Source organism: Phalacrocorax aristotelis, chromosome 1 (assembly GCF_949628215.1).
Source record: "Phalacrocorax aristotelis chromosome 1, bGulAri2.1, whole genome shotgun sequence".
NCBI classification, from domain to species: domain Eukaryota; kingdom Metazoa; phylum Chordata; class Aves; order Suliformes; family Phalacrocoracidae; genus Phalacrocorax; species Phalacrocorax aristotelis.
The window spans coordinates 72,103,508-72,118,190 of NC_134276.1; the positions used below are offsets into that span (position 1 = coordinate 72,103,508).

At 47.6% G+C, this 14,683-nt stretch overlaps 1 protein-coding gene across 1 annotated transcript in view; it reads left to right on the forward strand.

Moving 5' to 3' along the window:
• The first annotated feature begins 6,238 nt into the window (after positions 1-6,238).
• The window catches only part of AFF3 (ALF transcription elongation factor 3), a 339,879-nt gene continuing 331,434 nt past the window's right edge, over positions 6,239-14,683 (forward strand). Inside the window, exon 1 of the mRNA XM_075082988.1 lies at positions 6,239-6,291. Within this exon, the coding sequence (XP_074939089.1) occupies positions 6,239-6,291 (53 nt within the window). The remainder of the gene's footprint in view (positions 6,292-14,683) is intronic.

Genomic DNA, 14,683 nt, shown 5'->3' on the forward strand with positions numbered 1-14,683 from the left:
GCTCACAAATTCAGAAATCTTTGGAGGAAAGATGAAGGAGAGGTTAGAAACCTTTCTCTTTTGCATCTGAGGGGCATTGTGGTGGCGGTAGCCAGCTTGGGTCTCCGTCTGCTGCTCCCTTGGCCACTTTGTGAGATGGCCCCAGACATCTGGCAGGCATGGGTGATGGGGAGGTGTCACCAGGGACACCCTCTTCGCTATCCCCCACGCCCCCCGTGCCTGACCCCAACCTGCAGACCCCTTGCCGAGCTCTTGCTCTGAGGACAGCGAGCGTGTACCTGCCGCGCCCATTGCCAGCGCCACAGGTCGTGCCCTCCCCATTGCTGAGAAAGCCACTGTCCAGCAAAAGGGCTTTGTTCGACCCAGACCCCAGGGAAAGCCCACTCACAGTGCTGGGTTCAATCCTTTTGTTTCCAGGTTAAAAACTTGACCTTCCCTCCCCTGAGCCTGAAACAGCCCTCATAGCACTTCTGCTCAGCAATTACATTTTCTTTTTAAATTTTTCTTTGGGTCTCAGGCAACAAAAGGACTTTCATAATATAAATAGGTCTCGAGGCCTTTTGTTTGGGGCAAATATTATAGGAAAGAGAAAAAGGAGAGAGAGAAAAAAATCTGTCTCTCTCTAATTGGCATAATTTCTTCAGCCCTGGCTCATAATTTAAGATGGATCAATTCTGCAGCTGACATGATGGATGTTGTCAGCAATACTTGGAAGCAGCAATTTATATTTCTTCATTCGGGGACACAGCCATCCACCTACCTCCGTGGGGGTCCTACGTGTGAATCAAGAGCAATATGTGGCCAGTAGACTAAGACTTGACTTAGACTTCCAGCCATGCAACTTATTAAAATAATAAACATTTTCATTATCCAGAGAATCCATTATAGTTCTCTGTTTTAGCTATTGTTAACTAATAATTTGGATTAATTACCAAGCTAAATCATTAAAAATTAAATCCATATATTTTGCTTCTTTAAAAGAGCGATAGTTTGCAACCATTTGTGTATTACGCATGTTAAGTGGGAGGGCGATGAAATATGTTGTGTTAACTTAACTTTGACAGCATCTGTATCCATGCCATATTACACTTGGGTCTTATCAAATCTCAGAAGCGACAGTGTATAAATAGACTGTGATGATATTTGCAGGAGAGAAATCATTCACAATCTTTTTGGCTTCTTCTGTAGTGACTAGAGAAGAACCACCTAACGTATATATCATATAATAATGCAATAAAGGGGTATATAAGAGCATGGAAAAAAGGAACACTTAATACGTGCTGAGTCAGAGTTAAGGTTAGACATACGTTAGCAGTCAGACATAAACACAACTCTCATCCTAAGGAATTTCAAAGCAGACTGCAAGTTTAAATGAATAGGGAAACCCAATTCAGAGCTCATTTCACTCTCTGCCTAAGCAACAATGGCCATTGCGCCAGAACTCAGCAGTTACTTAATGAGACACTATTGGGTTGAAGACCTATAGATACATGGGGAAAGTAAAGCTATTCGGGGAGTAAAATTATTTATGAATGTACATTTTATTATGTTAAGAGTACTAAACTACAGGCTGTTCAACTGCTTGGACTGCAAGTTACTGAGCTGAGTACAGGAAAAACAGTGAGACTGAATAGGCTGTGATATACAGGTGGCTAGACTAGATAATCCAGTGGGTTTGCCTTGCTGTAAATACTATGAGGTTATGAAAAGAACTACATTTAAAACTCCTTTACACTTAAGCCTATAAGTATCTAATTAAACTGGAACACTGTATTTAAATTTAAATAGCAAACCTCTTATGAAGTATATTCAATAGACTACTTTAGAGTCCCCTGGACAAACAAAACATATCCTAAAGCACTGCAACGCCCGATTCAGGCCTGATTCTGCAACAACCACTCTAATTTAGGATCCCTTGCCCCTGTGGAGCCAGTGCCCAGCTCTACTCAATATGGTGATGAGTTGCTGAAGCAAGACTAAATAACGCTTCTTGGCTTTTTCATCCTCTGGAAGAGATTTGTGTCTGGGCTTTGTGTAAACACTCACTGAGGAACCATAGATGTCCTGTCCCAGCCTATACAAGAGCTCAGAGCAGGTGCTGGAGCTGCCCCGGGAGGACTGCCTTGCAATCAATGCCCGAAGTGCAGTGCACACCGAAACAAGCCTGACTGTGCTTTGTAGCCCTCCCCCTGAGCAAGGTAGCGACCTGCCCTCCAAAGGAATTGCCCATGGATTAGGCTGTTCGGACTAGAGCAGGCATGGATTTACTGGTGAGAAGTGATGAGATGTAACAGCCCCCACTTTGTCCTCGAAACCACAAGTTGCGACAGGCACTGTCTAGTCCTGGACCATGCTGTGTATACACAGCTGTGTGGCTGCCCCCGCAACCGCTGAAATCCACAGGCAAAAGAAAGGTCTGGCCGCGTCCCACCACCTCTGCATTGGTGTGTCAAAGGTGGGATAAGATGTGGAAAACCACATTCTTGAGACACAAGATACTGATGCTAAGGAATTTCCTACTCCGGTCACCTCCAGAACTCCTCCCTTGTTCTTTGAAAGCATCCAGCTAAGGTCTTATGAATTCGCTGGGAATTCATTACTTGCTGGGTACGTGTTTTAAAGGTAGGTTATTCCAAAGAGATACTATGGCGATATTTTTCGTAGAGGATGTTGACTAAGAATGTAGTATTTCTCACCTCCCCCTTATTTTATGTTGCATTAAAATTATCTTTACTCTTCCTCAGGCAGTTGCTATGCCACACTCAAGAGAGGGAGTCTGAGAAGTGGGAAATGTCAACTTTTAAGATGATGTTCAGCTTCCTTGTTACATGCATTCTTTATGTAATGGATTTGAATTGTTCCTAGGCTTTCAGCTCTTCTTAGAAAGTCTGCCTGACTGGGCACAGCTGCTTGCTTATTCTTAAAGAAGAGTTGTTAACAGAGGAAAGAGCACAACGAGGGGGCAAGTAATGTCTACACGAATCATTAAAAATATATGTACAATGAGCAGGATTAGATAGCACATGGCATATTTTTATTTATATAATGCCATGCTTTCCTAAAGAGGTAGGCTTCACTCCCTACAGGAGCTGAAAATATGTTGACAAGTCACGCAGCAAGGGATGACGGGGGGAACCAGTGGCTGTGGGGAAGCCGTGGGTTGCAACAGGCAGCATGGAAGGTGTTCCTTCCGGCATGGGCCGGAACTCCTTTTAAACAGTCTGGTTAATTTAATGTATGTTGCAGCTACAGCCATACCACGCGTGGTGATAGATGGGACATTTTTAAGTAAGAAAGCACCAGGTGAGGTTACAGTTCGATGCTGGCAAGCAGAAAGGATATGAGTGAGAGACTGGAGCACAGAGGATGTTCCAGCCACGGGGACTGACCATGGTGTTATGCCCAAGAGTTAGCAGAGGAACACAGCAAAGCCACAAGCCTTCCCAGGCGGGCACACCACAGAGGAAGCAAAATCAGGGGTGGAAGGGTAACCTGTAGGTGAGGTCTCACATACAAGGAGTTTAAAAAATGCCATCGAGGCCAGAGAAGAAGAGGGAAATCTTCCAGCACTTGGCAGCTAACCAAAACAGTTGAGATTTTTCAATTGACATTAATTTCAATGCAATTAGTCTTGATGTTCTCTGCTCTGCATGAGAAGAGAATCATGGCCATGATGGGAAAGCGAAGAACACCACAATAATAATATACATGCAAGAAATGTAAAAAAAACCCCAACAAAATCTCATGTGTTAAAACATATTAAAAACATAAAACATACTGCCTATGTTGCTATCATTATGTATTACTGTTTGAAATTTAATTCACTCAGTGCTGTTCATGCTGTTTGTTTACTTTTTCTATTGATCTCAGTTTGGATGATGAATCTAGCCTACAGAATTTGACTTCCAAGTTACCATGCGTTTGTGAGCTGCCACTTGTGAGCATTGCCGTCCACCTCACGCTTTACAGAATGACCTACGGTCAGCTCCAGCGCTGATGTAAAGGGGGTCGGGGTCTACCTCCAGTGATTTAGCCCATAAAGACAGCCTAAGCCTCCCCTGTGGTACATACCATTTCGAGGGTGATTTAAGCACTTCTGCAAATCACCGTGCAAGCTGGGACTCAGGGAAAGAATCAGGGCCACGCTGCAATGTGGGTTGCAAAATCTCTCCTTAAAATCAGAAGAGTGAGGCAGCACAGGCTGTGGCTTAAAAAGGTCAGTGTAAATATGCTGCCCTTCACCCCTTCACAAGTAAGTAATACATTTGTTGAGAATGTTACCTGCTTTGCAGGCTCAACCTTCAGCCGCGCTGAGCTTTACCTCAGCTGACAGAAAAGGCTGTTTTCAAGTGGTTTTATGTGTCCATTAATACTGGACAAAGCCTGGCACCTGAACTGGCCTAATTTTTTTTTCATTTTCGTCTTCATTTGCTCTGGTTGGACAGGGGGTGCTGCCAGCCTTCCTGACCAGACACGTCTTTCTCCATCCCGCTGGGGAGGGTGAGGAGACAGACCTGGCAGGAGCCGGCTCCTGTGGGTCCCTCCAGGCTGAAGATGCGCCGCATCCACAGGGTCGGGGAACTTCTGGCAGTAGGAGGCAGCACCACCTTGGCTGTGCAAAGGAACATAAGCAGCTCTGGAGCGGCTCAGGATTTTCAGATGACTTGCCGAAAGCTGCGTACAAACCTATGGGTTTTCAAACCTTTCCCTTGGAGAGTGCCTACGCTGCAGCCAAAGCTGCGGCTGCAGCTTGTGCAGGGTCACCCACCCTTCAATTAAATTGACCTAACTCAGGAACGGATGCCACAGAGTCACAAAAACTCTCCGGAAGCCTGCATAAACGCTTGAGCCTTTGCACTGCTCTGGACTGCCAGGGCTACACGCACGACGGGGTGCCGCTAGTCAGCTGCAAGCTGGGTTGGGTTGGTCTCCAAGGGCAGGGATCTCCCAGCGTGGGATCACCCTGTGGATATTCGCATTGGCACTGTCACATTAATAGCCCCCCCCCCCCCCCCTTTCCATCATGGACTTTGCACATTTCTTTTGCCCGCCTGTGATGACATGGCACTTCTCTGGCAGCTACTCACTGCTTAGCTGAAAAGCCCAATATTCTGGAAAGTATTTAATGTGTATTAACCTCTCTTAATGTGATTCAGCAACCACAAATCAGGAGAGCCTGCCTTCCCTGGCCAGCCAGATATCACAGCCAGTGCCTCACGCAGGCTGGACAGTGCGAGGCGTCTTGCTCTCTTTGGGTGGCAAGCACTGACGATCGGTACTCTTATTTTTAACCAGAGATCACTCATTTTTAGAGGCTTCACACAAGCCAGGCACCTTTAATCTGCTGTGCACATCTAGGTAGCCGGAGCCTGTAGGAGCTGTGATTTGCACAGGTGCAGCTTATCGCGCATCTCAGGAGGAATCGGTGCAAAAACGCATTAACCCAACGCCAGACCCCGCGCCCGAACCGCTGACGGGCTGCCGGCCCCGCGGGCAGAGAGGGCCCACGCCGGCGCCCCGGGCTGCCCCTTCCAGCGCTGCGGGGCTGCGGCCGCGGCCTGTCCCGCAATAAATCCGTCCCAATTTCTCCCCAGTGTTGTCCCCATCCTGGTGTCCTCGAGGCTGCTAGGCCCACCCGAGGGCACCCGGCCCTGCCGAGGGGCACGGACACGCGTGGAGGAGCAGGAGGAGGAGGAAGACGGGGGGACACCCCCCGTCCCCAAAACCCAACTTCGGCCGGGCAAACCTCTCAGGGCGCAAGTTCCCACCAAGTCCCCCCGCCGTGCGGCGGGCTGGGCCTGACCTCCCCCCCCCCCGCTCCCCCCCCACCCCGCGCGCGCTGCGCGGGCGCGGGCGCAGCGTGCGCGGGGCGGGCGCCGCCTCGGCCGCGCTCCCGGCGCGCGGGGGGGAGGGAGGAGGCGCGGGGGAGCGGGGCGGGAGCGGAGCGCGGCGGCGGCGGCGGCCGAGCCCAGGCGAGCCGAGCCCAGCCGCGCCGCTTGCAAAGGAGCGGCGGCACTGGGTGTATGTGTGTGTGCGTGCTTTTCTTAGCGGGGTTGCTTTTTTTTTTCGGGAGGGGGGCAAAGGTGGTGGCGGAGGGTCCGTCCCCGCCCGCGCGTGTGCGGAGAGGGGCCGGCGGCGGCGCTGGGGGTGCTCCGCGCCCTCGCCCTGCCCGCGGTGCAGTTAAGATGCGCCCCGGACGCCGTGTGGTTGCAGCGCGGCGGCGCTGACATCGCTCACCATGGACAGCTTCGACTTAGCTCTCCTTCAGGAGTGGGACCTGGACTCTCTGTGGTGAGTCGTGCCTCTGCCTCCCCCCGGGCGCGGGGAGCAGCGACCCGAGGGCGGGGGGGGGGGGGGGGCAGGGTCTGCCGGGGGTGCTATAACAGAGGAGTGCTATAACGGGGGGGTTTGCAGTAACTGAAGGGTGTGCAATAACTGGGGGATGTGCAATAATTGGGGGTGTGTGTCTGTGTGTGCGTGTGTGCAGTCATTTGGGGTGGGTGTGCACTTACCTGCCGGGGTGCAATAAATTGGGGGTGCAGTAGTAGTGGGTGTGCAGTAAGGGGGGTGGACTGGCTCGGGGGTACAATAACTGGGGCGGCGGGTGCATTAGCAAGAGAGGGTGCAGTACCCCGGGAGGTGTCTCCCCTGCCACTTGCTCTCCCAGCATATGTGGCCCGGGAGGGGCAGAGGAAGGGTACCCCCCTCCGCTGGCTGCCAGGGTGGGTCCGGGAGGTGAATGTGGTGTTTGCGGGGTCTGTTGCACCCCCCCACCCCCAACCCTCCCCCCACTAATGCCCTGTGCTAACCCGCCACTGGCACCCCGGGCTGCACTCCCGGAGCTCATCCCCCATCCCTCCTGCACGCCCCTTTCACACACACCTTCCTCTCGCCCCGCAACTCCCCCCCGGGCCGCCTTTATTGCCCGCCCCCCTCCCGACGCCCCCTCTCCGCTGCTCTCTCCTGCCCCTTCCCGCTCTCCCCCCCCCCGCCCCCCATTGCATGCCCTTGACCTCCCCCTGCGCACCCCCGTCCCTGCCCGCCCTGGCGGCGGGTGCGGAGCTGCCGGGGAGGAGGGGAAACAATTTCTAGAAATGTCATTAGCGGCTGGAGGTGGGAAGCGCTGTCCTCCGCCCCCCCCCCGCTCGCCCCGCATCCCTCCCGCACCACCTTCCCCAAGCCGCTGCCTCTGCCAAGTCGCGGAGTTTGCTGCGGGAGGCACGCCGCCGCTCCCCGCCACGGCTGGGCCCCGGGGCGGCGGGTCCCCGCCGGGGTCCGCGGACGGACGGATGAACGGACGGACACGGGGACACGGGCTCCGTGGCGGTGACCCCCGGGGCCGTCCGCTGTGCGGGGAGGCGCCCCCGAACCGCGCCTCCGAGGCGACGCCGCGGGTGGGACCCCGTGGGAGCCCGCCGTGGGACGCGACCCCGGCGGGACACACCACGCCACCACCACCCCCCCCCCCCGCTCCGCGGTGGGACGCGGGTGGGATGCCGCGGGGCCCCGCCGCCCCCCACCCGTGGGCAGGCACTGCCCGCCTTCCCCCGCGGGGTGCGCTCCCCGCCGGGCTGGGTGCGCTGAGCCTCGGCGCCGCGCTGCCATCGGCCGGGGCGGCGGGGGCGGTGTGGGTCCGGCCGGCTGGGTCGGTAGTTTGGGGAGCTGAGATTACTTTTTGCCTGACATCAGTGAACGGCATGCATATTTCCCCCCCCCCATGTTAGGTGATCTGTATCTTCTGTCAGTAGGGCGCGCGTTCGCCAGCGCCGGCTTATCTCTTCGGTGGCAGGTGTAACAAAATAAGCGGGACCAGCCAGTCCCATTAGTGAGCCGCTTCTTACAAAAGACCTCGGGATGATGAGAACAGCTTGCACGGCATAATACGGGTGCTTATAAATGCATACGTTGATAACATCCAGCCTAATAAAACTTTTATATTGCTATGGGAACTTTAAAGAGGACGTATAATACAAAATTAGTTACTACCCCATAAAAGTTTTTCATTACAGTGTTTCTCCCTGTGACACAAGTTAAGGTTATATCCTTGTTTCAATTATAAATACCAATATTCAGTTTATATCCAAATCATAACGTTTGTCTCTGGCCTGATTTTAAGTTTTCAGCCCATATGCACGGTTTTACAATCAAATTACATGGTTTTTCTATTAAACAAGAATGGGAGAAATAATACCTTCACACGTTTGAATGCTTTTCCCTTTCTCCTTGAACGAAGACAAACTTTGGGGGAATTTTCATTTTCCAGCAAAAGCGTGCTGTTCATTAGTCTGTTCTGCAGGCTGGCTATTGGAGTTAATATTGAATTTGAAAAGCTAACAATATAACTCTGGAAAGCTAGGGCTTTAGGCTGTGTCTGGCAATTGCTCCTCTTCATAACCTTTTTAGCATGTTTTTTGACTATTGTGGAGCCACTTTCAAATGACTGTGGTCACCATAAAGTTCCTGTATGTGTTCAAAAAACATCAACCATTTTCCAGCTAAATTACCTGCTTAAAAATGTCTGTATTTGCATTACAGTCTTGTGGTTTTGTAGGTCTTGTTGTTTGTTTTCCTCTATAGTTGCTGCAGTTTAGAAGGTAGGTTCAACAGGAGGGCTTCAAATAACACATTAAAAGCCATTGCGTAGCGGCAGGCCTGCATTCGTTGCTAAACTCTGACCCCCGTGTAGGGGTTGAACCCACAAGTGTCCAGAGCAGCGCCTAGCGAGGGGATCGCGCCTACTTTACGCAGAGCTCGTTGGGGCAGCAGGGGGTTTGCAGGTGTTTGCTGCTGCGCTTTTGTGTCCTTTTGGGGCACTAGGTTTTGCTGACCGGCTTTGGCTTGCCACCTCTGAGATCGTGGTCCGGAAGTTTATCGCGAAGCAGCTGTTTTGGCAAACAGTTCGCAATAGTCATTTTGAAAAGTTGTATTAAATAAAAACTGACTTTCACTTAGAGAAAGCTTCCGAAGTCCGTCGTGAAGGCCAGCGGCGCCTTGGTGCTGCAGCGGCTGTGGCAAAGGGCCCTGGGTTGGTCTCCCATCGCAGGCGGGGCGCGTGTGGCACGCTGCCCTCCCGCCGTCCTGCCGCTGCCCGCTCGGCGGTGGGCAGGTTACGGACGTTTTCAAGAAACCTGATTTGGATACTGCACTAAACTGACCAAAACAAAGCTGGTATGTTAATTTCAAGCTCTGAAGGCTTCTCAGGACGCCTTCAAAGGAGCGCAGTCGTTGCCAAAAAGGGAAATAAAATATACCACATAGATAGGAAGTACTTTGTGGCAAAGAGCAACACTTAAGAGACTTAATTTTCTCTGCAGCGAGAATGAATGTTGTCCTTTATTCTTTTGAATGTAGCCATAATGGCAATTTGCGCACTTAATTTATGACTGAAAATCCACTTTTTGCAGTATTTGGTGAACGTTTTGCTTAAAAGTACAGTAATTAAATATTAACGTGCTGTTCTAAAGAGCTTTTTTTTTTTTTATTGGGTATGTTCTTGGAAAATCAAAAGGGGTTTCCAGATGAACAGCAGCATGCTAATCAATTCTCATTGATTGTTACTTTTATACTATTAATGAATTTGCTCTCCAGTTAATATGTGCTATGTCTTTTACTTTGCTGTACACAGAAAATGTAATAATATATTGTGTCATGGCTATAAGACAGCATTTAACTAGTAAACTGCAATGGGAGAATATTGTAAGCTGTTTTCTACTAAACAGTAGTTTTTCCAGGCTGTATTGATGCCAGTAACACTTCTGCTTCCCAGAAAACTACTATAATTCAAATAGTGAAAGCTGAGTACAAACTCAAATAGAAATTTTAAGAAAACATACCACGCTGTGGCATAAACAAAACTCGCGCCCATTTGGTAAGCTTTTTCTGGAATGTTTTGGGATGAGCAGCCCAACTTAACTCAAGGTGTCGTTACCGCTGACTAACACAGTTATCCCAAACATGCGGCACCACTGACTTTGAGCCACAGCCCCATCTCCTGTTTTTCTTTCTCCATGCATTTATTTGTATGCTATATGTGTAGTTTTACTTGTCCAGACTCAAGGATGTGCATTCTCCAGTGCCTTATATCTTTGTATTTATTTACACCAGACAGAAAGAGATGGAAAAGTCTCTGTTAGGGGTGGTTTATGTGCCTCTTGTACAGCAGAAAACATACTACACGTGATGGAAAGCAGCCAGTGAGCAGACCAAATGATGTAACTGGAGAGCCAGGACTAGTTCTGCATTACAGGCGTTCATGTTGTTATTTGCCTTATTTAACAAATCAGGATGAAAATTCAGCCAGGTCCTGAACTCTGTGCTTAGGTTTAGGCACAGCGGTAGCCCTGGTGAAGACCACTTAGTAAAGGCTCTCCTCACATGCTTATGTAAGATACATGCATAGGCTGAGTTTTTTTCCCATTCATTAAAAACAATTAGCAGGCTTATTAAAGCACTTACTGTGTTGTACCAAACAAGAAAATAATTTTGAGTGTAATATGTTTGTTAGCCACAAAAACCCCAGTGTTTGTTTAGGTAAAAGAAGCCAAGTATCTAATTGGCTTATTTGGTACTTACCTGATACTTCTGGATATTTTGAGTTAGCATCAGTTTTGCAGGAGTTGGATAGTCATGTGAAAAATGTATAGCTGTATAGCTTCCAAGCTGAGATCGATATCAAATGCCACAGTGTAAGGTGGCCCAGTGTGTTTTACAGACCACATATTGAATTACTAGTTCATTTGCTATCTTTGGGTCTGTTCCTGCTCCATTTGAAGTCAATGAGAGTTTTGTTTGGAAGCTGCTATTAACAAAAAGTGGCCAGACATCCAGAAGTCTTATAAATGAACCTTTTGTAACTTCTTGATCCCAGGTTGCCTGGCTTTTAGTCACTACATTTTATATTTGTGTGAGTCAAGATTTCTTTTTTCTCATGTCGCGTGGGGTTTACTGGAGACAATTTTAGAAAGCTAATTCTACAAATGCTTTGTCAGTCAAAAGTAGAATATCAGGATATTTGTTTTCAGATAACAGTAAGCAGCTACTCTGCAGGCAGAGGGGTCACTCCAGACGTTCTTTCCGTAGGGTTGGAGGCTGGACCAGCTTACCCTTTTTGCAGACAACACACAGCAACACCTCCCTCTCACAAAAAATAAAGTTAGTGTCTTCTTTTATCTCCTGTCTCCTTTACAACTCTACTCCAGCCTGTGTCTTGGACTTTGTCCTTTCTTTGCTTTTGGCCTCTTTCTACCAGTAATGCTTGAAATCCTGTTTGTCTCCTTGTTTCTATTTTTTGTGGTGTTTCCCGCTCTGCCTTCCACCCGGTGTCAACTCACAGTTACCAGCTTCCCCTCATTGAGATCCCATCTAAAAATTTGCTCTTTCTGTGATGATTGTAAGTTGTGAGTGAACAGTAACACGAGTAATAACCGTAGGCTGTTCCCTTCTCCCACTTTCACAGCACGTTCTCTCATCCTGGTGGCTGTTTTTTAGGCTGGAAGCCCTTGGGGTCAGGAATTACTTTTGTTGTTTGAAGATTTTTTTCTTACATCACTGAACAAATTGTATGTGCTAAACATTATAACTAATAAGAAGAGCAAGCTTTCCATGGTCATAATACTTTATACCCATCAGCTAAATAATAATATTTTAAAAAGACATCTGTCGTGCCATGTGAGTGCTCATTTGCTGGATGTAATGTACCACATCCTCCTCATTTGGTTTAAGTCTCCACTGAGTCCAGAGGGTTTGCCAGTTTATAGCAGATGAAGATCTGACCCATCATCTGGTTTGCAGTACTCGGTCACTTTTCTAAAGCATGGGTTTTTTTTAACCTTCTTTTACTTTTGTCTGATAAATGAAATTTTGATACACCAGTAGGACCGTGAGTGTCCTTTCATCTCCCGCTCCCGCCTCGCCAAGGACTGTTTGAGCACCCACTCCCAATCGTGTGATGCAGGAGAACATCGCTTTGGGCTTTCCTCCTAACACTCAGACTTGTAGATTTGTGTTCCTCAGGGGTATGTTTTCCATCAGAAGTCGAGGCAGCAACTTTACTAGGTTATTGGAGAAGAATTCAGAAGAGGGCATGAGGTACACGTCGCATTTCCAAGTCTATGTGAATATTTCAGGAAAAATACCAGGTTTCTCAAGAATAGTGGAAGAGAAATATGGGCCATTAAGCAAAAAAAAAAAAAAAAAAAAAAAAGACACAGAAGAAATACTGGCTATGGGAACATCTTGTCATCCATATATTAGGAATAACATCATACTCAACTCCACAGTGCTCTCATTAGAGAAAACAACTGTTTAATGGCAAGGTTTTTAACCTCATGTAACAAATTAACCCATTTGTGTCCTATTTATGACTAGGAAACAACAAAGCATGGATAAAAAGAGTTCCAGCAATTATTTGTAGCGTATGTTCAGAGATACCTTAAACTCTGATTATAACTTTATTAATAATAAGAGTAATAAAGTAAAATCAATAGAAATGAAGAAAACCTGATATTACGTACAGCTGGAAAACAGGGAGGTTAAATTCTGTGTGAGATGGTGTCTCATCTAACAGACCAATCAAATTGTAACTTTGAAATGACATCCTCACAAAATGAGATTTCAAAGAAACAGATTTCTAGGAAACCCAGGTAAAATTTCTTTGTATATGGGCTGGTTGGCTGTAAGGCTAATTCCAGTGGAAAACTGCAGGTTCTTTATGAACAACTGAAAGTAGGGAAAGCTGTAACCAAGCTTCCTCCGTTTTGAACAAAACTATCTCTTCATAAACCCTGCCCTGCTGGGGCGTTACCGTTTCTGTGCCGCTGCTGGGGGTGGGCTGGCCGCTCCCCAGGAGCCCGCTGGCCCCCGCTCTGGCTGAACCCACCATGTTTGCATCATGACCTTGGGGGCTACACACTAGTCTTCTGTCCTTAAAATCAACGTTGAGAACCTGATTATGCTTACTGGTGCTGCCTAAGACCCCGGGAGGGTAAACCCAGCCACTTGTAGTTTAATAACCAGGTAATAATCAATATAATTTCTGAATAATTTGTGGGGAACTATGAATTTATATTTAGGAGAAAGAGTGAAAGAAGTGTAGCAACAGTTAAATGAACATCATGGCAATTATTAATATTCCGTGCTAAGCGTTTTCTATGTCTTTTCAAAGGTAAAAATGCATAATATAGCTACTTGTGTTGCTTTCTCACAGCTTGGTACCTCAGCTTTCCCAATACCTTAAGCAAACAAAAAGTACATGTTAGTAACTTAAGTTGACTGTGTTTTATCCTCTTAGGAAGATTTTAACCTGCATGCGTGTACCAAGGACCTGGGTATGGGTGTATCTTGGGAAATATGAGAGTAGAAATGCAATTTAAACTTATCCTCAGAGATTCTTTATGTATTTTTTAAAAAATAAATTAGTTCCAATGCAGCAGCAGTGGTCTCAGCAGTCAGGAAACACTTAAAATTATGCAGAAGGGACCAGAAATCTTTGCTAAGAAGCTTTTTGTTGCTATACGATCCACAACTGTAAGTACTTAAAACAAACGAGAGGGTTGTATCTGACAAAGCTGCACAGCATCTTAATGTAACCCAGTCCTTCTGTGTGGTTGTTTTCACATGTTTCAGACCAAAGAAGGAGTCCTTTGTGGCTCAGCCTGGTTTGACTGAATGACAGGAGCGGACAAATAGCGGATGAAGGTGGTATCTTCTTACACTGAGTATGTTTTGATTGCTCTGAGGTGTGATCGCTTCTTATTGCATGTATCGCTTTTGAAATCCGTTAGGGAGAAACCAGTGGCCTTCCTAGTCCATGCGTTGCCACAGTGGTGCACACTTGGTGCCAGGGTAATATGATGACCTGTGGTGGTGTGAAAAATGCAAATAAGACAGATAGATCAGGACGAAAAAGCATTGGTGAAGTATGCATTTGCAGGATTCAGAAGCCATCCCAGCAGTGGTCTCTCCTACAATCCATCTCCCTGTTTCTATCCTTGCCTTCTTTGCTTTGGTCACTGTGAAGGTTTTGGGGAGCCTGTTTTGATGTACAGGTGTTAGCAGATATCCTAAACCTCCTCTGTGGGGGTTTAGCTTTTGTTCTGAGGTTGCTAAGCAGTGTCTACCTCCTACCAATGCACCAGGAGAAAGCTGATTCTTTGTGTCATGACCGCTTCTCATTGACAGGGAGAGTTAATGTCTTAGCTCAGTCGACTTTAGGAGGGGATGATGTAATTTTAATGGTTTTATGCTTCTTTGTCTTAAAACAGCAAGTGCAGTAGATGGTTGAACTTCAGTCCAGAAGAAATGAAGAGTTTGATGAGAGAGATACTCTGGAGAAGACAGTTATACTGATATGCTTCTGGTAGAAGTCACTTTTTTACATTTTTTTTTTCTGAAGTAGTCAGGGAGGGAACCCATCATGTCACAGTTTTTAGAGGACAAAGTAACAATAAAGCTAAGTGTGCATTTCTTCATTTGTGATTGGCAAGGAGAGTGTAACATTTCCTGCAGGATGGTGACCTTGAGTTAACTAAATGTCACCAGTTTAAAGAGTACGTTAATGTTACAATGTGCTTTGTTTGTGGTTAGGCCTGAAGACTGTCAGGAATTTCTTAGTACAAAAGGTGATTGTGTGCTAGTCCATTTACTTGGGCTCCCTGCAATAAAACCACCATGATCCCAACTGATC